Here is a 27,043-nt window from a genome sequence, read left to right as displayed (position 1 = left end):
ATGGCAAAGTGCACATACCTGGTCATTCAGGTCTGTCCTGAGGAGGAAGATCCTATGGTGCTGATGAGCGCCTCCTTCTCTGCACTCATCTCCTCCCCTCCTTCCTGTAGCTGCACCATGTAGAAGCGGCTTCCCCAGGTCAGCTCTTCTTTCACAGATAGCGTGACACACGGCAGTGAGGGCAGAGGTATAGTCCTGGATAGAGCTGGGGGCTGATGGTGAGCACTCCCCAGGCCACTTGCTGCCCATCAATGCTCTCACCTGTACTACCTAAATGACATAGAGCCTGAGTCATGGGCGTAATGCCGATGTTTATGTAGTTGAGCGATTATCGGTAATCTGCGCATGCACTAAGCTTCATTACCGATGTCTCTGTGAGAATTTATTCGCAGAGTGATTGACAGGCAGGGAGCGCTTGCGGGTGGCAACGGGGAGGTGGCGAATAAAATGCAGGTGTGATGCCACCGTATTCAAGGAGTGTGTGTCTGCAACTACGATCCCGTACACAGTCAAAATGGCTCCAGTGTCTCAGTTCTGCAACCATTCTGCGCAACCGTAGGGTTATTCAGTAGACCGATAATCAACTGATCTGCGACCGAGCTGAGTCTTTGTACATAGATGCTTGGATCTGCAAAGCCGCCGGTGGGTGTCTCAATACTAATCACGCTGGCTGCGACATTTGCATATTTTTGAATCAGGCCCACAATCTGATCTTTCATTAAATGTGTCTCCACTACGTCTCATCCTGGGCCTGACCATCCTTCCACCCCAGGTCTCACATTAACCTCCAACAGTAACTCACCAACGCAGGACACATTCAGGGAGCACTGAAAATATTTAATGTTGCTAGAAAATAAACATTATACAGAATTATCCTCTTTTATCAAACTATGAGATATATTCTCTCTGCCATTTTGTAGGAAAAGGATCAAATAAATTAATTTATGTACAACGTATCAATTACTAAAATAACATCTGAAACACGAATGCAGAAAACTTGCTTAAAAACAAAAAAAACAGACTAAAGCCGGGATATGACAAAAGCAGAAAAAAAAAAAAGAATCATTTGGCGGTAAGTGCACAGCCTCAAATAGCGAGGAAAGAAACGTTTTGAAGATTTAGCACCAAAAATGTGTCACGGGCTGTTAAATTTTGCAAAGAGAAAACAAACTCCACCAACCCTTTACGAGTTTTGAAAGCTGGTTTCATTGTTACAAGTGCACTGTACAGCCAGGAACACCGAATGGTGCCCAGCTAATAATGGGTCAGCTTTGTGGGCAACAGGAGTCAGATCACCATGGCCGCAATCTCCACAGATTCTCACTTTGTCACTGTATGGTTCTCCTCTACAACCAACTCTAATTAGAGTTTAATGACGAGTCCGGGGGTAAGTATGCAAGAGTGGGAGTTGGCATACACCTTGCAGGAATTATCGCAGATCCATGACTATAACGTCCTGCTCACAGACTGTAGTGTGGTTGCTGGCCTGTAGAGGGAGACAGGCAGGGAGAGAGGAATTATGATGAGGGTACATAGACGGAATGCCCAGGTTACAAGAGGCTCCATCTCCTCAGAGACAGGTATCACCAAAGCAGAGAAACATCTGGTGACATGATTGTGGTATAAGGATACATTGAGAAACTGCCCAGGAACGCAATATGTGTAAGCAAATAAAGAGAGTAATTTCATGTTATTATCTGTAAGTGTTCAGCAAAAATAAACAAGTTATCCTGACCTGAAGCCGTATTTCTCAGAGTTTACACCTTTAAATAGAAGTGGGAGCTGCAGTTGTTTTGCCCATTCACATCCCCCGCAGCTTGCTAGAATGAATATTTCCTGCCGCCTTCTAATATCAAACATTCTCACCAGTAAAGGTTACCCATTCTAACTGTAAATAATGTAGAGCAAAGAGTATTGCAATACACTGACAAATAAGGAAGAGAGCGGCTAGACTAGTATCTAAATTGATACATAAATCCATTGTCTGAACAATCCGAACTGTATGTAAAATGGACCTTTAATCAAAGCCTTTAAACAACTCCCTTATAAAAAGGAGTACAGGATAATGGCAAAAATCCAAGAAATGTACTTTACTGACTTATTTGATAAACCCACCTCACCCCCCCTCAGCCTGGTGAGCCACTCTGACTGAGAACCACTTGGCTGGTAATAAGTATATATTATATTTGAATTAGCCATACAGATCTGTAATCCATGACACCGTTGTGACTCGTCACTGCCATAACTGTATTAACCTGTCAGTGACCAGACCATTGTCACATTCCTTTTTTTTTTTCTGTGTCTTCCTTTAGCCCAGTGGTTCCCAAAACTTTTTGAATCACGACACCCTTGAGTATCAGCACTGTTTTCACGGCACCCATAAGCCAAAATTTGTTATTGAACAATGGAGAAAAAAAAAAATGTAGTGAAGTAGTAAAGTGAAGTAAATTGTGCTGACCTGTCATCCTTAGGGTCAGTTATGTGTTGGTGGACAGGTTTGCACTTCTGTTTGTCCACATATTTACATTACATTGACCATAAATAAGTTTGATCATCCTGAGGCACCCCTGCAAGTGTCCGGAGGCACCCCAGGGTGCCTCAGCACACAGTTTGGGAACCACTGCTTTAGCCAAACAAATATAATATTTTTTATTTTTTTTGAGACATGTACTGTATATTCCTCTCTTGACCATACTTGAATATATATTTTAAATTTGGGAATACATTTTTTTTTTTGCTCATCTTTATGTAAAAGTTTTAAAGCGCCAATATATTCTATGGGGCATATTGAATTAGTTGGAAAGGTTTCGCCTGCCGTACTTTTCGCCGACTTTGCGTGTTTTGGAGGTGAAAACTTTTCGTGCGTGGCCCCTCTTTTCGCCCTATTCAATTCCAAAGACGCGAAAACGGGACACGGCGAAACGCAAACAGGCGAAAAGTGCTGTCAGATTTGGTGAAATCAGCCTGACACCCCCCAAAAGATGCACTAACATTGGGGATCAATGTAGCTGCCCCCGAATAGTCCTGCTGAAGCCGTTTGGGGTACTTAAATGGTCTCAATAGCTGCTAATTAGCGTCTGTGCACAAGTGGTGAAGAATAGCATTTAGCAGTTTTTTTGGGTGAAAATAAGTAGTCCCAGCAAATTTGGGGCACATGAAAATGGGTGTAAGCATGGTTAAAAATCGCAAAAAAGTTACGTTTTAAAAAACGCACCTTCAGCAAGCACCTGCAAACAACAAAACACCACCCCCATACTTGGAGACCCCCCAAAAGATTATTTCGCTAGTTTTTAGGTTTGTACCCCAAATTTGTACTTTTTCGCCCTCATTTTTTTAAGTTATTGGGGTGTACTTCACTTTTTTTTTTAGATTTTTTTGACGCAGTTAAACTTTGGGGACCTGTCCCAAGGGTGCAGGGCGGTTTCCCCACCATTGCACCCCAAAACCGCAATTCTGCAATTTTTTCCGCCTGGTTTCATAGGCAAATCTTTTTCGCCTATGCCAATGCATTGACTTTCCGCGTAGGCCGAAAGTCTTTGGAATTGAATACGGGAAGAAGTTTTCACCTGACGAAATGACATCACCAGCTAAACTTTTTCGACAAAAACGCCTTTTTGCGTCTAATTGAATATGCCCCTATAGCTCTTGCTGGTACAATTTTACCTAAGAAAAGAGTTTGTGAAGTGACAATCTCTGTCAGTGAAATGCGATTATTACAGCGCCATCTAGTGGGCCAGTGGCAGAATGGTTACCTTAGAACTTTTGGAGATAAGCTACACGCACTCACACATAGAAGTTGTGTTTCTTCAGAATAATTACACTTGGGCAACAACACAGTAAGCAACTCTAAACTCAAGTCATGTTTGGGCCCTGGAATCGATATTATTGCAGTGTATGAAGGACAACTCACACAGAACAGAGCGGGGTCTTTGCAGTGCGGGTGAAACCCTTTCTCTCGACAGTCACCAATCTCCTTCATGCCATAGTCCGTCAGCTTGAAAATTCCTGTTCTGTAACACAAGAGGCCACATCACTGTTGAATCCTCACATCCGCACTGACCCAGCATCTATACGGATAGAATCTGGCACATCAAAATCATGACATTAAAGACATAAAAAGACTAAATCAAGTCTATATTTACTCTCCGTAGATTTGGCAAAGCCGCCGATTTAGCATTATTTCCTAGTTTTAAAACAATCGGTCAAAGTCGCCAATGAGTAGCGTATTTGATAAACGTAATGTATAGTAACTACGGGATGCAGTCAAGAAGCCAACGGTCGAAATGCCGACCGCCGGCTTACCGACTTTCAAATCTCGGCAGGGTACTAATGACAGACGTCGAAATTCCAATGTATGTCATTATGCCTACGCTGGGAGCCCAACGCCCGGCATACCGAACGAAGGTTAGCCGGGCACGGACAGCCGCAGGGGGGGGAGGGTTAGGCATCCCCGGGGAGAGGTTAGAGTTAGGCACCCCCCAGAAGGATTAGGCTGCGGGGACTGGGGGGAGGTTAGGGTTAGGCACCCCTAAGGGAGGGTTAAGGTTAGTTATACTTACCTAATATCCCCTGTCGGGATGTTCACTGCTGTCGGTCTGGCTGCGTCGGGATTTGAACCCCGGGTCATTCATAGCGACTCCGTAACTACACCCCCCTGGGGTTTCTCCAGAAACTCACGAGTCGCTAATCTCCTTTAAGAAATCTTGGTGGGTTTAACTTCAAAATATTAAGTCTCACTAATATTAAGTGCAAAGCCCGGCTTGAGCCCTTGCACTTAATATTAGCGGAGCTTTTAATTATTAGGTCAAATCCACTGAGAACCGCCGTCTCTCTGACCATAGACCTGTTACAAGTCTCTGGAAAACTGACAGAACAAGGGCCTCGAAAGTCAGAATACGTGACATCATGTACCCAACATTAATAAGGACATTTGTAAATGCAGCTCTACGGCTCACTAATTAGACCAATAAAACTAAAAGATTTTGGAAACTATTTTTTTATAGAACATATGGTTTAGTTATAAGTAGCATGTACACAGAATTCAAACAATTTGCAATTTAAATAATACACAGTGCTCTCTATTTAGATATATTACAGGGGCATCTAGTGTTCATTCTAGCACCCTGCACCTGTCACAACCTGTGCAGTTCCTCTTTCCTGCCTGGGGTGTTGCTCTCTGTTCTGGTGCTTCTAGTACACTCTGGTCTGTATCTCAGCAGTTTCTTGCATCAGCGGAGTGTGCTAGAAGCACCAGAGCAGAGAGAGACACCTCAGGCAGGAAAGAAGAACTGCACGGGTTGTGACAGGTACAGGGTTCTAGAATGAACACTAGACATCTATTTGTGATGACAGCTTAATCCACATGCTACAAGATTTCAAATAGCACAGTAGACAAAGGTAAAGAGATGAATATATGACTCAGGTACGAACTCCTGGAATTTTGGGGAGCAGACAATGGCGATGGATTCTGGGAGCATCATCTGGTATGAGCAGTGAGTGTGCAGGTCGACACTGGAAAGGAAGGCAGTCTGCGTGGGATGCGTCTGTAAAACATGGAGAGGAAGTGTTAGTGCTGACCCGCAGGTAGATCTTTCTTCCATGTACAGCACTGGCTCTTACACCTGTCCTCAGGCCTCTCGTCCAGGGTATGTTTGTGGGATACATACCTGGGGGATAACCACAAAGCAGGCCCCATTGGCGTGGCCTGAGAAACAGTGCTTAAAATGATCTCTGTTCTTCAACCTCAAACGCCAGATTGCATCACTGCCAAGGTTTTCAGTGACACAGCCCTCCCTGATGACTATGCAATAATTACCACGCACAGTGCATGAATCGCTTTAAATGGACAATGAAAAATAGAGTAATAAGCTCTAGATAAAGGAGGAAAGGTTTGGTGGTGGAAGGCAGATTCTGGGGACCAGACAGGCTACAACAAAATGTCCCACTTTGCAACCCACCCAACTCTCCCCCTGTTCCTTGTATTCACACATAGTAAATTGTGGAAGTAATTACGTTCCCAGCTCTGAATTCGCAACAGCTGTCAGAATCCCGGTGCCAGAATCCAGACCTTCGACAAGTATTAGGGTTAGGAGCAGGGTTAGGGGTTAGAACATTTACCTAGTTGGGTCGGGATGCCGCTGTCACAATTCTGACCGCCGGGATCCTGTACCCAACCCGTAAATTGATGTCAGTGGCTGGCAAAGTATTATTTATCCTACTCCTCCATGGTAGCATGGCCCTAGTTATATATACAGATACCTATTGTGGCTGGTTGATTGCTCAGCCTCTGTAAGTGATTGGTTGTCCTTATGGTTGGCTGATGACTACCAGTTCTAAGTTCCCAATCACTTAGTTCACCCTCTGGGGGAGAAAGGATGATAATGTTGCAGTTGTCTGTTCACCGCCTGGCTCTATTAGAGTGGAATATCGCATATTTATACTATCACATGGAAAGCAGATCCTTGCCCACTTGTTATGGTGATTCACAAAAATAAAAAAACAAATTCATTAAGGGGTGAATTATAAGGGTACAATGCATGGTGTATTTATGATTTTTTTTAACTAACAATTTCAGGACTATAGTGTGGCTTACAATATCACGGATCCTAGTTTAGAATTCTATAGGGCATCCAGTTTTACATATTCTATGGTTTGAGAGCAGTACAATTAAGTTTAGATTCAATATTACATGCTTTGTACTGATGTGTACAATGTCAGTAGACAGATTGGCAGCCAAAGGGTTACCAGCCATACTCTGCACTGACAGAATAATATTATCCATTCAGGATTCCTGCAGCAGCGGAGCAGACATAACCAGTGCTGATAGGTGACCTATAGGCTGCTTGGCAGTCTCTGCCATTACACAAGTAGGTAATAGGCAGACACTGTGTCTCTGAGCATCTAGAAGTTGAGTGTCCAGATCTTTTTTTCAAACCCTGGGGCCTGATTCCGAGTCGTACACAAGGCTGAGACTTGTTAGCAAACTGCGCAGGCGTCACGTGCTTTATCTATGCAAACTTAGGATGGATTCAGAGTCATAGGCATCTCTGTATTTTCTCTGGAGTCGCAAAATGGGCTTTTCTGGGCAGCAACTGGGCTGAACAATGCAAACACACACAAGAGTACCATCTTTTGTGTGTGTGTGTCATGGGCATATAGCCAGGGTTGCTTACTATGCCAAGTTGTGCTTCTCTAGTTAAACCACTGCCCGGAACACTAGTACTCCAGTTAAGGTCAAACATAGATGAACAGTGATGAGTAGTGGGGGGGGTTTGGGATTGGTGGGTGACATACATGTATCCAGCCCAGTGTGATAAGTCCATGCTGGTCCTGGATAAGGAATAATTCCTCCTCGTTCTCTGTGTTGCAGTAATCGGGGCCTCCACACTGTTTGGGCACAATGACGTGAGTGATGGTAAATTCATTCTGCATCTGGAAAATGAGCATGACAGCCGGATTAGATAGAGAAAATGGGAGACATAGGTAACCCAGGAAATCACCTACAGGAAAGCAGAACCAAAGTGTGGTGACATCAGAATGTAGCTTACCCTTCCACGTGCCAGGGTGATGCCACCTAATACTAGTGAACAATCGGCTGCACTGTGATTATTTGCATTAGGTACAATATAAAACTCCCTTTATATTTCTTAATCATCGGAATCATTAGCTGGTCCTGTTGTCACTTACTTGAACTTACAGTGAGGCTGGGTACACACGTAAAGATTTTCTGTCCAACCATCCAACTAGTTGATTGGTTGGAATGAAAATCTGGTAAGGTATGAAAGCAAATGACAATCAGTAATTTGCTCCCAAACGCCGGAAAATGGACAAAAACTGTTTGAACAAATTGTTTAGATCAAACATTTAACAAACTTGTCTGAACGACCATTTTCATCTGTTTTCTGGCATTTAGGTGCAAATTGCTGACCATCATTTACTCCCATACGTTACCAGATTTTCATTCCAACCAATCAACTAGTTGGCTGGTTGGACAGATAATCTTTACGTGTGTGTACGCAGCTTAAGTATCCCCCTTATAAATGACATACACCTTTAGCCATCCTTATATACAGTGAAGACTGCATACTAATGTCTTACACACCACACACTACAGGCAGTACATGAAAGGGAAAGATAGCTGTGAAATGAAATCTGGTTGGGAAGGTGAGATTATATGGTCACTCTCTTACCAGCTTCCCGCAGAGGATCCCGCAGGTTTCCACCGCTCTCTGTGTGTTGGCCTCTGCCAATCTCAGAAACCTCACACACACTTCCCGAGGAATCCTTACATGGCGCAAACCATCAGTGGACACAACTGGAAGCAACAAAGAGAGTGCCGTAAGCATTCATTGTAATTCTGTCAAACTACTGGACAAGCACCCTGCTTATCTGCATATAAAACTCAAGACCTCCCATTGTATGTATCACACAGCATCTCTGTAAATGAAAGCTAAGAGTGTAAGAATACAACATATTTGGTCATACTGTGCTCAAAAGTATAACAATTATTCTATTCATCATACATAAAGGGAACAATACGCACAGTCTCACCTGCACGCTGCCATATTTCTGCATTTCCTCCTGACATTGCGGACTATGGTTTAGAGCATAAATGGCACTTTTTCCCATTCTACTATTTTTTACAGCAGTTGTTTTTTTTTTTTTTTAAATATATATACTGGCTTACAAACATCCTTTTCCAACAACAGAAATGTTTTGAAATTGATAGTATATTACAAGGGGTTGTGTAAAAGTCCTTTCCCCAAACAACTATTTAATGGCAGATCCCAATTAGACATGGCCACACACAATGAGGTACCAAATACCCGTGATGCCAGGTGATGACCATAAGGGAATCCAAAGGACCATCAGGTCTGACAGTAAATATGGTGGGAAGATAACTGCTATACCTGTGAGTACAGTCATCTTCTGATACAGTGATTCTGATTCGTTAGAATACAGTTTTGTTAAGGGAACAGATGTTAATACGTGAGGGGGCGGTATACAGAGAACGTGCAGTAATACACAGAACAGAATTTTAGCATACACATATTCAAAATGTAGTATAATATATGAATTATTTAGACTAAGCATACAGACTTAGCAGCAGCCCACTAATGCACTGGCACAATTGTATTCCACATTGCTGTAATATGCAGTGATCTACACTTACAGCCTTCATGATGACTGATAGACGCTGGCTTCAGAGTCCTATCTACAACAGGTGGTCGTGGCAGGACAGTATCATTTGTAAGGGGCAGTGGAATAATAGGGGGGGCATTGACCCCTGGAATGAGGGGTCCCCCAGGCATCTGTGAGTTGGAGTTGTCAGTAGAGAACTGGTGTAGGATTTGTAGCCGCTCATTCTCCAGTTCCTTCCTCCTGATCATCTCTTCAAAGACCTGGAGCTGCTCCTGCTGTTCCTGCTGCTGCTTCATGCGTGCCACCCGCTGCTTCTCTGCTTCCAGCTGCCGCTGCAGTGCCAGGTGGCGGGCACACTCTTCTTCCTCGCATTTCTAAAGCAACAGCATGAAACCTGGTCACCAGCCAGTCACATTACACTGCGCTTCGCACAGAGCCCTTTATCGCATAACTCACCTTTCTCTCTAGAAAGTCAGCGTACTCTTTACCGTAACGCTTGTGTAGTTCTTTCTTTAGCTCTTCTGCTTTTGGGAAGGCCACTTCCTTTAGTTTCTACAAGAGAAAAATCAAATTCAGCTCGCTCTAGAAAGCCCTGCTAACGGCCTGTGCCTCCAGATAACCCTCCTCACCTTCAGTGTTTCCTTCTTCTCTGGAGCACTGGCTGTTTTATAGTCCCGATGTTTAGGAAGCTTTTCTATAAACAGTCTAAGAATAAACAAGAAACAATAAAAATACCCCATTTTAATTGCTTATCTGTTTCCAGTGAAACATGGACTGGCCTGCGGGAGAGACTTCTAATATAGTTATGATACATCCATCTCCGCCTGTTACCCTCAACTCCAAACACATCTATTCCAAGAATAAAAAACACCAGTAGCATCTGCAAATTGAATCTTATAAGGGAGGGAGGAGGGATCCTTCAGTGACAAAATGTATATACTGTTCTAAGTAAGCATTTGAGCCCCGCTGGTCAAATTGCATGTTTTACCGAATCTCTAAGTGAAAAGAACTGAACACAACCTACACAGGGTGCATGTCATACTTCTGTACAATTACCATTTATAGCATGAATTCATCAAATTGGAATAAAAACAAACCATGAATGTGGCATGTGGCATCCTGTCAGTCAGTGCGATGCCTCGTTAGGCAGAATCACAGCTTCCAAGCACTTCTTGTAGCCAGCTATTTGTCTATTCTTGCTTGATCTTCTTAAATGTTTTAGACATGCAGAGCATACAAGAAGACCTAAGTCTGGGTGCTGTGGCCATACCAGAAGCATAATCTTTTCTTAGTGGTTGAATGTGAGGTATGCTTTGGATGGTTGTCTTGCTAAAATATCCCATCTCTTTTCAGCTTCAATTTCCTCACCAACTCTTGGACATTAGCATCTAGGCCTGGTTGACATTTCGTGGAACCAATTCTTTGTTCCACATGGACAATATTTGGCGTTGGCCTCTTCACAACGCCAAAGTATAACAGGCCCATCCCAATGCTTAATTACCGGCAATGTTCTCTTTTCTGCAAATGCTTCCGCTGTTTTTCTCTAAATACATTTATTGACATGGGAGAGAAGATTCGGCCGGAGAGGAAGGCACCACGGGGGTGGCGCAAAGGACAGGCTGAGAATGCTTGCATAGCAAGCACTCCGTGGCCAGTCCGGAGCAATGAGAATGGCGGTGACGCCTACCTGCTTCTACTTGCAATCGGAGGAAAGAGGTACACGAGTGGAAATTTCCAAGATACCACAAGCACGTCCACCAAGGAAGCTCTCGGGTCCCTGGATCGGAAGCTGTAGCGAGAAAGTTTGTGTCGGGAGGCCATCAAGTGAATGCCCGGACAGACCCAGCGATAGATCAGCATCTGGAAAACTTTGGGATGCAAAGACCACTCGCCAAGAGTGAACATTCTGTCTTTTGATAAAGTCCACTTTCCAATTATGGCCTCCAGGAATGTAAACTGATAAGAGTGCTGGAAAGGAAGCGTTCCGACAAAAAGAGGATGTGACTGGCTTCTTTCATGGCTCTGCGATTCTTGCTACCGCCTTGATGGTTTAAGTAGGTGACCGTCGTTGCGCTGTCTGACTGCACCTTCACTGCTTTGTGTTGAAGGAAGGGTCTTGCGTTACACAGCGCGAGGTAGACTGCTCAAGGGGGAGCCACATGTGATCCTGAAAAATGTCCAGAAACCTGGTTAACAGAAAAAGCTTGTTTAGGTATAGCAGGATTCCAACTCCTCGGCTACAAAGATCAGGCGCCATCACAGCCTTGAACGCTCAAGGTGCCGTAGACAGGCCAAAGCCCGAAATTGGGAGTGGTCCAACAGGGCAGCGAACCGGAAAAAAACGTTGATGATCCTCCCGGAGGGGTACATATAAGTATGTGTCCTGAATGTCCAAGGAGGCCATGAAATCGCCCGACATTATGGCCTGCATGATGAAGCGACTCCATTCTGAACCTGGAAACCTTGAGAAACAGGTGGAGTGTCTGCAGGTTGAGGATGGCTGGAAGGAGCTATCTGGTTAAGGAACAGATTTGAATAGGAACTTATAACCCTCTGGTGAAGAGGAACTGTAACTATCACACCTCAGGTCCAGAGAGTCACAATGGCGAAAGTCAAAGTCCGAAGGGCGGCCGCTTTGCTAACGTCGACTGGTAACCCAGTGGAAAGGAACTGAACTGGAGGGCGTTCCTGAAAGGTCAAAGAACAATCATGGGACACGATGTCTGACGGCCTCTGGATTTTGGGCTTTTGGAGAACAGGACTGACCTCTCGCCTTTCTGTTTGGGGCGAAAGAAGAATCCTTTGGACTTCGGAGCTGCGGAGGGAAGACAAGCTGTCCTGGACGCCGCTACTGTGGCTACAATTTTATTCAGTTCAGGGCCAAAGAAGCCCTCACCGGAGAAGGGGAGAGCCTCCAGAGCCTTCTTGGACTCGCTGTACGCTCTCCAAGCATAAAGCCAGAGTGTATGTCTAGCAACCACGAAGGCAGCAGACACCTTTGAGGATAGGATTCCCGAACTGATTGCGGCCTAGCCGAAGTAAGACCCATCTTCCCTGACGTTAGCCACTGAGAGGAGGTCCAATCGATGAGACCCAGAGCACAGTCCTTCCACCAGGGAATCTGCCCAGCGAACGAGGGCTTTGGCAACGCATGCCGAGACGTGAGCGAGCTGGGCATAAGGCTGCCCCAGAAATAGTAAAAACGGATTTAGGGAAATGTTCCAACTTCCTGTCTGTGGGGTCCTTGAGAGAAGCCACATTGGGGATGGGCAGTGTGGTTGACTTCACTGAGTAATGTGGGCTTCCACCAGGGGAGGTGATTGCCACTTCTTCCTCTTTTCAGGAGGGAGTGGATAAAAGGACGAGATTCGTTTTGAAACTAAGCATTTTGTATTAGGTGCGATCAGGCTTCCGCAAAAATTTCCTCCAGCTGAGCAGAGGGGGGAAAACCATTGGCTCCTTCTTCTTTCATTTGAAGAGGGGCACTCACGAAGTCGGAGAGGCATACGAATCCTTAATAAGTAAGGCAGAGTTAACCGCCTTAACTAAAGCATCAACGTCAACATGAGCGATGTGCTTGTCGTGAGCTGAAACGGAATTCACCTCCGATGTCTGGGATAACTCACCCTCTTCCGAGGAGTTGTCAGACTGATTCATAACCTGAAAGGTGCCTTGATTTTAGCCGAAAGCTCCATCATGTGCTGCAGAGAGCTGGAGAACCCTGGACCGATTGGGACAAACCTTGAACCCACTCTGGTTCTGAGAGGGTCGGTTGCTGTTCCCCAAGGGCAAGGTGAGAAGAGGGTAGCAGGGGTCTGTTGAAGGTGGTGCTGTGCAGGTAGCTATTAGCTGTGTTTCGCCAACACCCTCATGGCAAGTGACAAGGAGGCTGTCCATGCAGGTTCCTGTGGGGTTACCACCTCTGAGATGGGGCAGCACAGACGGTGTAATGGTAGCATTACTGCCTCACAGCACTGAGGTCATTGGTTCGATACCCACTACGGCCCTAACTGTGTGGAGTTTGTATATTCTCCCTGTGCTTGCGTGGGTTTCCCCCGGGTACTCCGGTTTCCTCCCACACTCCAAAAATATACTGGTAGGTTAATTGGCTCCTAACAAAATTACCCCTAGTGTGTGTGTGCGCATGTGGTAGGGAATATAGAGTGTAAGCTCCACTGGGGCAGGGACTGATGTGAATGGCCGAATATTCTCTGTAAAGCGCTGCGGAATATGTGTGCGCTATATAAATAACTGGTAATAAATAAATAAATAAAAATAGACTCGTCCTGTGCTTCCACAGAACACCGGTCACAAACGCCAGTGTGATCCTGAGCCGAGCATGAATAATTTTCTTTGCAGGTATAGGCGTGCAGCACAGAAGTACTCCTCTCCCAGGAAGCCTTTCCAGAGGTTTCCTTTGAAGACATAGCTACTGCAAATTAATACACACAGTAAATTGTGTTTTGTGTGTGTGTGTGTGTGTGTGTGTGGTGGAGGAGGAGGGGGGGGGGGCTACAGCACTGAGCTGCGAGACCACAAATAAAATAAGTGGTCTAGTGGAAATAAGTACAGTGTAGTGACTACAAAATAGATAAATAAGTAGGCACAGGGAGAAAAAAAACACATCTAAAGAAACTATCTAAAAGTAGACTGCAATGTGCACTATCAGCGAACAGTAACTCTGAGTGGCAGAAAGAAATATTATCACAATGTGCAAACTTGGCAAATACAGATAGTGTTCATTGTAGCACCCTGCACCTGTCACAACCCATGCAGTTCCTCTTTCCTGCCTGGGGTGTCACTCTTTGCTCTTAACGAGGTCTAAAAAAGATGTGCCCTCTTCCTGGAGGCACCAAGAAAAACTGGGTTCAGGCGGGATATAGGGGAGGAGGAGCCTGTGCTGCCTACAAAAGAAGTTAACTCTTTGGTGCCCAGGCTCCTGCATCTCACCTTATACCCACAGTCCAAGTGTCCCCCACTGAATGACTGAAAAAAGGTGTGTTTAGCAGTTATTAGCAGACGGCTGTAAGCAGGTACTGATTGTCAGATGTTGCAAAATAAGAAGTGTAAATTTGTTTTGCTGGCTGATTTTACATGCAGCACACCTCACAGCTGGGCAGCTTCATTCTAACATTGTGATCTGCGATATGAGCTGTCTTAAAATTTGCCTCTTGCAGCAGAAAATGGTTTTGTAGGCGTTCAAAACTACTCCTAACTCTAAATGAGGCAAATCATAAGATAAAGTGTGGAATAATTTGCCAATTCTTTTCCTAAGTATCCTACATACCGACATTAGTTAGCAAACTGCTACACTGTTTGCTATATTATTATTCTGCTTTATGTATAAAGGAACCACAAGGAGTCCACAGTGACTTAAACGTTCAGATACAGTGTAAGTATAACAGGACAATCTGCACTGGTTGAACATTTAACCCAGATTAAGGGCTGTTTGTTGAGTGAAGTGGACCCTGCTCGTGAGAGCTAACAATCTATGGGGGAGGGGTAGACTGACATATGTGACACAGACAAGTGAGTCAGTGTACAAGGACAAAAGGTAGTGGTTGAAGCTTTAGAAAGAGGTGGAGAGTCTGATAGGATAAGGGAGTTAGGGCCTGATTCAGAGCCGGACGCTCTTACAGAGCGCTCTCTCTGAATCAGGGCCGGCCCTCTGGTTTTTTTTTAGAGCGGCCTCCTGGCCGCTCGCACAGTTGTGGGTGACCACCCACAGCTATAGCGAGCGGCCAGGAAGATGGTCGCGATGGTCAAGACCATCGCGACCATCGGGCTTGCGACGAGACCCTTGTGGTAGGGTCTCGTTGCCGCAAGCCCCAGAGTGCTTTCAGGCTCTAACAGAGCCGAAAGCACTCCCACTGACATCACTTGTGATGTCAGTGGGGCCGGCCCCAGACGGTAGGCGTTCCTATAGGAACGCCTCTGTCTGGGCAGCCTCGCCCCCGGCCCGCCCAGCAAAGGGGGCATGCTGTCACTCAACATCGACAGCATGCCCCCTTTGGTACGAGACCTGGAGTGACGGTTTGCCCGTCGCTATCCGGGTCTCGTGCATGCGCACTGGGCCACCATCGACCAGCTTGCGAGCGGGTCTGAATCAGGCCCTGAGTTCCAGTAGTGAGGAGAAGCATAGGCAAAATCCTAGAAGTGAGAATGGGAGGATGTTATCAGTTTGGGAAAAGAAGCAGCAAGCATTGGCACATCATAAAAGGGACGAGGACAAGAGTGAGAAGGGAGATGACGTTATATATGTAGGAGTGAGAAAGTAGCCAGTAAAGATATGTCGCTGGTCAAAGCGTTATCTCCTTGGCTGCAAGAATGGCCAGTTGATGCTGTCATGCAGCCTCGGGTGGATGATCACACAGCTCTTCACCCATAGACTGTATGTGCAATTCAGCAAAAACCAAGCTGCATATGCAGCCCCTTCATATCAGCCATATTCATCCTACAGCCCAACTACCGTTTACCCACACCCACTTCCTCCCTAGCCGCCCCAGCCTGCAGCCATAGCTTGTGAAAGCAGTGACCACCGCCAGGAGGTGGGAGCAATAGGCTCAAAAGGGCCTCATACCCACTGGTGCCAATGTAATGAGTTTATCGCTGATACTACGCACTACAACACACACATATACTAAAGACTTCAAATAACCCCAGACACACTCCCCTTTTTCAGATTGGCAGTTTGCCCTATAATGCCTGTTCCAATCTCTCTCTGTATGCTGCAAGTGAATGCGTTGGGGAACCTGAACTATTATTACCCTGCAATTAACGACTGCATGCCAAGCACATTTGGGGTTATCTTTACTACATAAAGCTATGAGCAGAGACAATTGTTGAGGTCACTGTCCCATTAATTACAGAACGTAAAACGTGCAACTGAGCCAATACTTACGTGATATACTTGTTGTACAAGATAAAGGCATTTTCTGTGTTCCCCTCCCCTGCGTACACATTGGCCATACGAATCAATTCAACGCCGGATCGATAATAACGCTTGGGAGGTATATCATCCTTGACTTCCACGGATATCCCCGTTATTACCAGAGCCCGTATCCTTTCCTCTGGAGGGAGGCTGGTATCGGTGTACTCTGGCATGGTGAGATACTGGGGGACGGAGCTAGAAACAAACAATAGTTTGAAAGTCACCCAAATGTGCGCAGACCAGCAATCACCTTATAAAGTGAAATAAAAGCTCACAGTTCTAAACATAGGTCTCAAGAGCAAAACTGTGGCAGGGCATGCTGGGATGTGTAGTTCCACAGCAGCTGGAGGGCCGCATGTTGAATACCCCTGACATAGGTTGTCGAATAATGTATTTCACTTTGACAAATAGACATCTTACAAGGAGATTTAATTACTTTGCAGAAATATATTCAATGGGGATGCGGTCATAATCTCGACCGCGGGGATTCCGGCTCTCAGAATGCCGGCGCCGGAATCCAAACACCTTCCAGAATCCTGGGGCCGGCAACCCGACCGCCAGAATCTCGAAGGTAAGTAGCGGGTTAAGGGGAGGGTTAGGCACTAGGGGGAAGGGGGGGAGGTTTAGGTACTAGAGGGGAGGTTACGTTCAGACACAGGGGAGGGAGGGTTAGGATCCCGAGTGCCGGCATCACATACTCAACCCATTCAATGAACCTACAAAATAATATCTGGACAAATGTCTAATGGAGCATACACATGGTCAGATGTGTCAGATGAACGATTGAACAATTTGAACGATTTTGCAAACAATTTGAACTACGAACGATTTTTGACTGCATTAAAATGACTGAAATCGTCCAAAACTGACTAAAAACACATCAGATGTCAGATATCGTTATCTGATCATCGGGAACGCGCATCGTTCAGACATGTCAGATATGTCAGATTTCCCTTCAGATATGAACGATTTTTTAAATCGTTATCGTTCAGATCTGAAGAAAAATCTGACCGTGTGTATGCACCATAAGAACTCAGGATGTAACGATACTGCCAGCAATAAAAAGTGATGAGCATCAGCAGTATCGAAGGCCCATTCAGACGAGCAGTCTCGGTACTTGCACGCCACTGCTGGTCACAAGTGATGAAGTATAAACTGCTGGTCAGTCGGAAATTCGTAAAAAACAGTTGCCAGTTCTAACCCGTAATTTACACTTGTGTTTGTTTTAACAGAAGTGGATGTTTAAAAAAGTAACATGATCAACTCCCGCAAAATTGCCTGAACAAGTCATTAAGGGTACAGACGGTATCTTATGTTGCGTTCCCCTGCTCATACAGTCAGCATAGTTGCACAAGCTCTAATAAGCTCTGTAAATATCCCTATCATTTAAGGAGCAGTTTGCTCACATGGAAAAAGACAGACAAACCGCTCCCCAGAATGAAGACTGGTGCAAGGGTCGTCAGTGTACTTGAAATCTCAGTGATCTTTGTAAATCTTTGCAATTAAAATTCAATATATTAAAATGGTCATTTATATTGGCAATTTGAACAAAGTATGATTTCCCTTTTCAGAGTCTAGAATGAATTTATGGCAAAAACAGGAATTTTGTTTTATTCTTTGAAGTCATTTGGTGCTACTGGAATTATCGGGTATAAAAGGTTCAGGTAGGTGTTTGTGCACTTTACCTACCTGACAGAAATGTAAATTGCTTCCACCTCATTATCACATAGCCTGCTGGGAAACAGCTGTTTCCTAACTAAGCCTCCACAGGACGGAGAGTGAAAAAAAAAAAAAAAAAGAGACAAACATTGTCCCTCCTACTGCCATCAATATGAATTTAAAGGACAACCAGGGTATAAAGGGTGGGTGTCCAATGTCCCACAAAAAATCTATTTTTCTCCATCACCCTAATGGGGGACACTTGAATTACAAGGAAGTCTCAAAGCTTTCCCAACATACGTGAAGAGTGAGATTCTAAAATTCTCTTAAGGACAAGCCTTGGAGAGAGATAAAGTTTATGGAGCTGATTGGTTGGTACTTTATCTCCATCCAAGGCTTAGTACATAGACCCCCTTAGCCATGCTTTAAACCCCCTTAGCCATGCTTTAAACCCAAGTCAGCACCTTACAGGAATTTGGAAGGGGATTGAAGATCCCAGGGAAACCTCATCCCTCTGAAGAGCCTCCTTATCTTAAGACAGAGGTTCCCAAACGCGGTCCTCAAGGCTCCCCAACAGTTCAGGTTTTAGAGATATCCATGATTGAGCACAGGTGGTTAAATCAAATTGACTGAGGCACTATTTAAGTCATCTGTGCTCAACCATGGATATCTCTAAAACCTGAACTGTTGGGGAGTCTTGAGGACCACAAAGCCCACATTACTGAATGTACCCCATCTGATATGTATCCCATCTGATATGTATCATCACACAGCTTTACATTACTGTATATATTCCCTCATATGTGTAATTTCATACGGCCTCTCCTCACATTCCATTATTGTATGTATCCCGCCTATATGTATCACACAGCCTTTGCTCAAACCCCCTCATTTTACTGTACGTATCCCGCCTATATGTAACATCACACAGCCTCTCCTCACACCCCTTCATATTACTGTATGTATCCCGCCTATATGTAACATCACACAGCCTCTCCTCACACCCCTTCATATTACTGTATGTATCCCGCCTATATGTAACATCACACAGCCTCTCCTCACACCCCTTCATATTACTGTATGTATCCCGCCTATATGTAATATCACACAGCCTCTCCTCACACCCCTCCATATTACAGTATGTATCCCGCCTATATGTAACATCACACAGCCTCTGCTCACTCCCTCTCATATTACTGTATGTATCCCGCCTATATGTAACATCACACAGCCTCTGCTCACTCCCTCTCATATTACTGTATGTATCCCGCCTATATGTAACATCACACAGCCTCTCCTCACACCCCTTCATATTACTGTATGTATCCCGCCTATATGTAATATCACACAGCCTCTCATTACTGTATATATCCCCTCCTGTATGTAATATCACACAGCCTCATTACTGTATATATCCCCTCCTGTATGTAACATCACACAGCCTCTCATTACTGTATATATCCCCTCCTGTATGTAACATCACAGCCTCTCATTACTGTATATATCCCCTCCTGTATGTAACATCACACAGCCTCTCATTACTGTATATATCCCCTTCTGTATGTAAACATCACACAGCCTCTCATTACTGTATATATCCCCTTCTGTATGTAAACATCATACAGCCTCTCATTACTGTAGATATCCCCTCCTGTATGTAACATCACACAGCCCCTCATTACTGTATATACCCCCTCCTGTATATAACATCACACAGCCTCTCATTACTGTATATATCCTCTCCTGTAACATCACACAGCCTCTCATTACTGTATATACCCCCTCCTGTATATAACATCACACAGCCTCTCATTACTGTATATATCCTCTCCTGTAACATCACACAGCCTCTCATTACTGTATATACCCCCTCCTGTATTTAACATCACACAGCCTCTCATTACTGTATATATCCCCTCCTGTAACATCACACAGCCTCTCATTACTGTATATACCCCCTCCTGTATGTAACATCACACAGCCTCTCATTCCTGTATATACCCCCTCCTGTATGTAACATCACACAGCCTCTCATTCCTGTATATATCCCCTCCTGTATGTAACATCACACAGCCTCTCATTACTGTATATACCCCCTCCTGTATGTAACATCACACAGCCTCTCATTCCTGTATATATCCCCTCCTGTGTGTAACATCACACAGCCTCTCATTACTGTATATACCCCCTCCTGTATGTAACATCACACAGCCTCTCATTGATGTATATATCCCCTCCTGTATGTAACATCACACAGCCTCTCATTACTGTATATATCCCCTCCTGTATGTAACATCACACAGCCTCATTACTGTATATATCCCCTCCTGTATGTAACATCACACAGCCTCTCATTACTGTATATATCCCCTCCTGTATGTAACATCACAGCCTCTCATTACTGTATATATCCCCTCCTGTATGTAACATCACACAGCCTCTCATTACTGTATATATCCCCTTCTGTATGTAAACATCACACAGCCTCTCATTACTGTATATATCCCCTTCTGTATGTAAACATCATACAGCCTCTCATTACTGTAGATATCCCCTCCTGTATGTAACATCACACAGCCCCTCATTACTGTATATACCCCCTCCTGTATATAACATCACACAGCCTCTCATTACTGTATATATCCTCTCCTGTAACATCACACAGCCTCTCATTACTGTATATACCCCCTCCTGTATATAACATCACACAGCCTCTCATTACTGTATATATCCTCTCCTGTAACATCACACAGCCTCTCATTACTGTATATACCCCCTCCTGTATTTAACATCACACAGCCTCTCATTACTGTATATATCCCCTCCTGTAACATCACACAGCCTCTCATTACTGTATATACCCCCTCCTGTATGTAACATCACACAGCCTCTCATTCCTGTATATATCCCCTCCTGTATGTAACATCACAGCCTCTCATTACTGTATATATCCCCTCCTGTATGTAACATCACAGCCTCTCATTACTGTATATATCCCCTCCTGTATGTAACATCACACAGCCTCTCATTACTGTATATATCCCCTTCTGTATGTAAACATCACACAGCCTCTCATTACTGTATATATCCCCTTCTGTATGTAAACATCATACAGCCTCTCATTACTGTAGATATCCCCTCCTGTATGTAACATCACACAGCCCCTCATTACTGTATATACCCCCTCCTGTATATAACATCACACAGCCTCTCATTACTGTATATATCCTCTCCTGTAACATCACACAGCCTCTCATTACTGTATATACCCCCTCCTGTATGTAACATCACACAGCCTCTCATTCCTGTATATATCCCCTCCTGTATGTAACATCACAGCCTCTCATTACTGTATATATCCCCTCCTGTATGTAACATCACAGCCTCTCATTACTGTATATATCCCCTCCTGTATGTAACATCACACAGCCTCTCATTACTGTATATATCCCCTTCTGTATGTAAACATCACACAGCCTCTCATTACTGTATATATCCCCTTCTGTATGTAAACATCATACAGCCTCTCATTACTGTAGATATCCCCTCCTGTATGTAACATCACACAGCCCCTCATTACTGTATATACCCCCTCCTGTATATAACATCACACAGCCTCTCATTACTGTATATATCCTCTCCTGTAACATCACACAGCCTCTCATTACTGTATATACCCCCTCCTGTATATAACATCACACAGCCTCTCATTACTGTATATATCCTCTCCTGTAACATCACACAGCCTCTCATTACTGTATATACCCCCTCCTGTATTTAACATCACACAGCCTCTCATTACTGTATATATCCCCTCCTGTAACATCACACAGCCTCTCATTACTGTATATACCCCCTCCTGTATGTAACATCACACAGCCTCTCATTCCTGTATATATCCCCTCCTGTATGTAACATCACACAGCCTCTCATTACTGTATATACCCCCTCCTGTATGTAACATCACACAGCCTCTCATTCCTGTATATATCCCCTCCTGTATGTAACATCACACAGCCTCTCATTCCTGTATATACCCCCTCCTGTATGTAACATCACACAGCCTCTCATTACTGTATATACCCCCTCCTGTATGTAACATCACACAGCCTCTCATTACTGTATATATCCCCTCCTGTATGTAACATCACACAGCCTCTCATTCCTGTATATATCCCCTCCTGTATGTAACATCACACAGCCTCTCATTCCTGTATATACCCCCTCCTGTATGTAACATCACACAGCCTCTCATTACTGTATATATCCCCTCCTGTATGTAACATCACACAGCCTCTCATTGATGTATGTCTCCTCCCTCCATAGTTCTACTACTCCTCATTTCCTATAAAGTTGTATAATACGCTCCCTGCCACTCCCAGACTCCTGTTCTGCAGTGCGGCCATGTCATGATGCCCCTGCTCTGTGACGCCCCGCGGTGCCCTCTTGTTACCCCCCGGCTCATCCCCATCACCTCGCTCACTGACAGTGCCGCTCAGCTGCTCACGACATACTTCCGGGTCACATGATCCTCACCTCACAGTCTCTCATCGTCACACGGAGAGCCGCTGTCAGAGAGTCACGCCATGCTTCCGTTACACTGCGGCAGCCATTTTTAATGAGGGCAATATTGAGTACAGTACAGTTGCTATGGTTATCAGGTTATCCCATCAGATCAGCTAAATATATATGGAGATAGTAGTGTTTAGAATTCAACAGTAAAATAATTTACTATGCATTCATTTACTGGCAATATATGGAGAAAGACAATATTTTAATGCTAGTATACATGTCCTGGATATATGTCCAGTTTACATTTTAGCATGGCCAGTTCATTTTATTATGATTATTTTTATTATGATTATTATTATTATTATGAATAATAATAATATTAATAACATCTCTTGCCAACTGATTACTTCCTCCCACTCCCGCATCCGAGATTTTGCCCGTGCTGCTCCCTACCTTTGGAATGCTCTCCCTCTCCCTATCAGACTCTCCACCTCTCTACAAATCTTCAAACGGGCTCTCAAGACCCACTACTTCAACAAGGCCTTCCAGCACTCCTCCTAACCCACCTCATGCTCTTTCCTTCCTATCTTCCCCTTCTGTGTCACGCCTGTCTGTCTGCCCCTCCCCTTTAGAATGTAAGCTCTCATGAGCAGGGACCTCTTCCCTCATGTGCTTCTCTTTACATTTTCTTCTACTCTCTACTCCCCATTAGGGCACCTAACACGGGACCGCCAACTCCCGGCAGCTTATTGTGAGTGCTTTAATCACTATTTCAGCAATGTATATAAGTTGTGTCCTTGTCCTGCACTGTAATGTACTGTAAGTTACTTGTTTCTTGTTCACTTATTAGTTCTATGTACTATGTAAGGCGCTGCGGAACACTTGTGGCGCCATATAAATAAAGGATAATAATAATAATAATAATAATATAAATATACTGATTGCCCCTGCTGGACAGGAACATGTACTGCGCTATGGAACCCTTGTGACGCACTGGCCTAGGGATGGGTTACAGCTATATTCGCTACAGTTTCTGTACCCTGACGTCATTAGTTACTGTCAAACTTAATTCCCTACTATCCACGTGGGCAAAGAGGGGGAACATAACCTTGTGGCAAGCGAAGCGAGCCACCGTGCCCGAAGCGTGGTGAGCGTAGCGAGCCCACGAGGGGACAAGTTTCTTTTTTTAGTGGACTGTGTGGTCAGGGAACCACACTTCTGCCCTCACTGCACGTCACTTCCAGGTACGAAAACAAAAAGGGAAATATACCTTACCTCTAGGCACTGGCGTATCTATAATGGGTGCAGTGTGTGCGGGGCACACGGGCCCCCGGGTCCAGGGGGCCCCGCACCGCACACCCTGCACCCATATTATTTTAAACTTACCTGTCCGTGGTCCCGCGTCGGGTGTCAGCGCTGCTCAGAACACCTTGAAAATGGCTACTGCGGCCTTTCTTCCGGTGTTCTGCGCATGCGCAGTAGACTCCGGGCACACTCTAACACTTGGCTACTTTGCTCTGTTGCTTATCTGGGTGTTATGGTCACTAATGTAGCAATATATATTATCCATGTTCCTTGTCCTGTATTGTATTGTATTGTACTGTAAGTCACTGGTCAACTTATTTGTTTATGTACTTTGTTAGGCGCTGCGGAACACTTGTGGCGCCATATAAATAAATTATAATAATAATAATACTGACAAAAAATTTATTTTCGCAATTCTGACAATTTTTATTGTATTTTTCACTTTATCACAAAATGTAATTATCTAGGTCTCCTGATTACACACTATTCAATTAATAATTTTTTTTTTTTACTTTTTATTCTCAAAATTGTTTGTCTTTTGTCCACAAGGTTTAACATTGAAGAGATGCACTATATGTTCTTAGCCCCCACCCACTGTTCAAATTCCTTGTAAATATGGACAGACAGACACACTTGCAGAGCAATAGCTCAGCTGTATGTGGCAACCAGGGGCGTTTCTAGAGAGGAGGGGGCCCGTGTGCAGTCTCCATCATGGGAGGCCTCTCCTCTCCGTCTGGCAGCGCGCTGAGCGGTGCGCGGCCAGCGCCGCACTTATAGACTCTGGGCACTAGAGTGTGCCCAGAGTCTATAGCGCATGCACAGGTCACCGGGAAAATGGCCACGGCAGCCATTTTCCCTGTACTGCGCATTAGCAACAACAGGAAAATGGCCACGGTGGACATTTTCCAGCCATTTTGTACAACGCAGACACCGACATCGACAAGGGGACTCCGGAGAGGTAAGTATAATATGGGTGCAGGGTGTGTGGTGCGGGCCCCCCTGGACCCAGGAGCCCGTGTGACACTGCATACCCTGCACGGCATGCAACCCATTCAAAGTGAAGGCACACTCCAGGTGATGAGATGAGGTATGGCACAGAGGGGTGATTTATTAAATCTTGTCAAGAGGTAAAGTGGAGAGAGATAAAGTACCAACCAATTAGCTTCTAACTGTAATTTTACAGGCTCTGCTAGAAAAAATGACAGTTAGAAGCTGATTGGTTGATACTTTCTCCAAGATTGGATAACTCCACCTTAAGCAGGGCACACAATGAGCGATTTGTACCAGTACAATATGTCATCATCATCCAGATCTCACGAATTTCACATATTTCAGTGGTAGTTGTAGGTTTAGAATAGATATATTTTTTGTTATGTAGACTCTGAAGACCTTGCCTCCTGAGGTAAGGTTGGTGGAGTTCTCCAATCACTATTTTCTGAGTGTTACCTTGAATGTTGCACAATCCCTTCAGAAAGGGCAGGGTGTATGGCAATTTAATTCTGACCTCCTAAAGGAGGAGAGAGTTAGACAATCTTTTAGGGATTTCTTTCAGGCACAGGAAACGCTGTTGGAGGCAGGATGGAGTAGATTGGAGTGGTGGGAGGAGGTCAAGAAAAGTACTTAGAGTTTCTTTTGCCGACTGGTAGCAAAGAGGGGCTTGAGAAAAAGAAACACCTACCATTCTTCGAGAATGAAACTGGACTTCTTGATCTCTGTGCAGGGAGAGGATGGGGAAATCACCCGAGTGAAGGCTCAGATGAAAGAGCTGCAGTAAAGCCGGTTGGCCTCCTTGGTTCTGGAGAGGGATTATGGGATTTACCACTCGCCCGATCCTTACCAGAGCTGCAGGTGGACAGTTGAGACAAGGGAAATTAGAGGTCTGTGTGAGTTAGGGTGTCCTTCAGGAGGCGAAGGAAGGCATCTTGGGTGTCATTGTGGACTATTACTCCGATCTGTTATTGTTGTTATTATTATTATTATTATCATTTATTTATATGGCCCCACAAGTGTTCCGCAGCGCCTTACAAAGTACATAAACAAATAGGTTGATTTACAGTGACTTACAGTACAGTACTATACAATACAGGACATGGATAATATACTGTACATTGCTACATTCGCGACCTTAACACCCAGATAAGCAACAATACAAAGCAACCAAGTGTTAGGTGCCCTGGTAGAGAGTAAGAAGTAGATGAAGGTAGAGTAAGGAGAAGCACAAGAGGGTAGAGGGTCTTGCTCATAGGAGCTTACATTCTAAAGGGGAGGGACAGACAAACAGGGGTGACACAGATGGGGTAGGCAGGGAGGAAGGAGTATGTAGCAGCAAGTTAAGCTGAGAGCTGGAAGGCTTTGTTGAAATAGTGGGTCTTGAGAGCCCGTTTGAAGGAGACGCCACTCGTCAGGGAGAGGATGGAGGTTTTTCTGAGGGAAACACCTGGGCTCAAAGAACCTGATGCTTTGATTGACTCTTTGGAGAGTTATATATCGGTGGAGGAGGTCAGGAGAGTTTTTGATGAGTTATCTGTCAAGGTCCAGGCCCGGATGGGTTAACATCTGAATTTTATAAGACCTTTTCCGATCTCCTGGCTCCTAGGGTAGGTGGAACAATTCATGAGTATTCTTAAGCTTCGTGCTGCAGAGTAAAGCAGGAAAAGTGTGAAGCTTTCTGGATGGGGGAGGAAAGTGATGAATTTGGCCTTCCAGACAGCCTCCTCGAGGCCAGTTCACAGATTAAAATCTTAGGAATCTATTTTGATCATGGTGATAATGGCACCCTAAATTGGGAGAAGAAGCTGGAGATTGCATCTCGGAAGGTAGCGTGTTGGAGGAAGTGGTAGCTTTCTTATAGGAAAGGCTTACTTAGTTCCAGTGTTCTTGTACATTAGTTATGTCTGTTTTTTGCCTCAATCATTGTGGTCTAGGATAAATTCACTGTTTTATCAGATGTGGGGAAACAGGATGAATATAGTCAAAAGAGGCATCACCTACAGATTGAGGGAATAGGGGGGCCTGAGTATGGTAAACCCTGTGGTATTCTTTGTAACAACTTTTTTGAAACTCAACCTTGGGAGTCTTTTTTTAAAGTGATGAGACGGTGGGGACTGGAGGTGGGTGATGTAAGAAAATCAACCAGGAGGGAGATGGGGTTGAGGATTCTGTGGGCCTACTTTCATGTCCCACTGTCACTGAAAGACTGCCCGGGAGAGATGTGTTCAGAGGGGCTGACTCTGATTAATTCTCTTAGGTTCCCCCTGAAGTTTAGAGACATTACCTGGCTCTCCTTCCATGGAAGGCTTTATGTGAGAGGGAATTTCAAATGGAAAAGTGCCGATGATCGTGGTTACCCACGGGAGGAGTGTCAAGGTGAGGAGGAGACCATGGACCACTTTTTCTGTGAGTGTCCCTTTAACATAAAGGTTTATAAAACAGTTTTCAAAAGCTCAGTGCATCCCGTGCCTTTCGGGCCTACCCTGAAAATGGAGATACCCTGAA

General features: G+C 44.7%; 1 protein-coding gene across 4 annotated transcripts; it reads right to left on the bottom strand.

Moving 5' to 3' along the window:
- Positions 1 to 841: 841 nt before the first annotated feature.
- STAMBP (STAM binding protein) lies at positions 842 to 22,308 on the bottom strand. 4 transcript variants are annotated; one of them, XM_088443359.1, is made up of 10 exons: positions 22,268 to 22,308; positions 16,043 to 16,267; positions 9,771 to 9,846; positions 9,598 to 9,693; positions 9,173 to 9,515; positions 8,190 to 8,314; positions 7,294 to 7,431; positions 5,431 to 5,543; positions 3,911 to 4,010; positions 842 to 1,486 (listed from the first exon to the last, which is right to left on the bottom strand). In XM_088443359.1, the coding sequence occupies exons 2-10, from the start codon at positions 16,243 to 16,245 to the stop codon at positions 1,430 to 1,432; spliced, it is 1,251 nt and encodes a 416-aa protein (XP_088299485.1). In that variant the 5' UTR covers positions 16,246 to 16,267; positions 22,268 to 22,308; the 3' UTR covers positions 842 to 1,429. The 4 variants fall into 4 exon arrangements, with proteins under 4 accessions (XP_088299485.1, XP_088299484.1, XP_088299486.1 ...); XM_088443358.1 differs by having other exon boundaries at positions 22,206 to 22,284; XM_088443360.1 differs by lacking the exon at positions 22,268 to 22,308 and adding an exon at positions 22,215 to 22,245.
- Between the last annotated feature and the right edge of the window lie 4,735 nt (positions 22,309 to 27,043).

Source organism: Taudactylus pleione, unplaced genomic scaffold, assembly GCF_031769625.1.
Source record: "Taudactylus pleione unplaced genomic scaffold, aTauple2 ptg000329l, whole genome shotgun sequence".
Lineage (NCBI taxonomy): Eukaryota > Metazoa > Chordata > Amphibia > Anura > Myobatrachidae > Taudactylus > Taudactylus pleione.
Note: the sequence above shows the minus strand (reverse complement) of the source record. Positions and strands in the feature narration are given on the sequence as shown.

Coding starts and splice junctions, on each gene's coding strand:
- STAMBP (XM_088443359.1), bottom strand. CDS start 16,245: ATGCCAGAGTACACCGATACCAGCCTCCCTCCAGAGGAAAGGATACGG. Junction 8,315..9,172: donor TATCAGTCATCATGAAGGCT/GTAAGTGTAGAT, acceptor TGTTGCTTCCAG/TTGTGTCCACTGATGGTTTG. Junction 5,544..7,293: donor TCACACTGGGCTGGATACAT/GTATGTCACCCA, acceptor CATGTTTTACAG/ACGCATCCCACGCAGACTGC.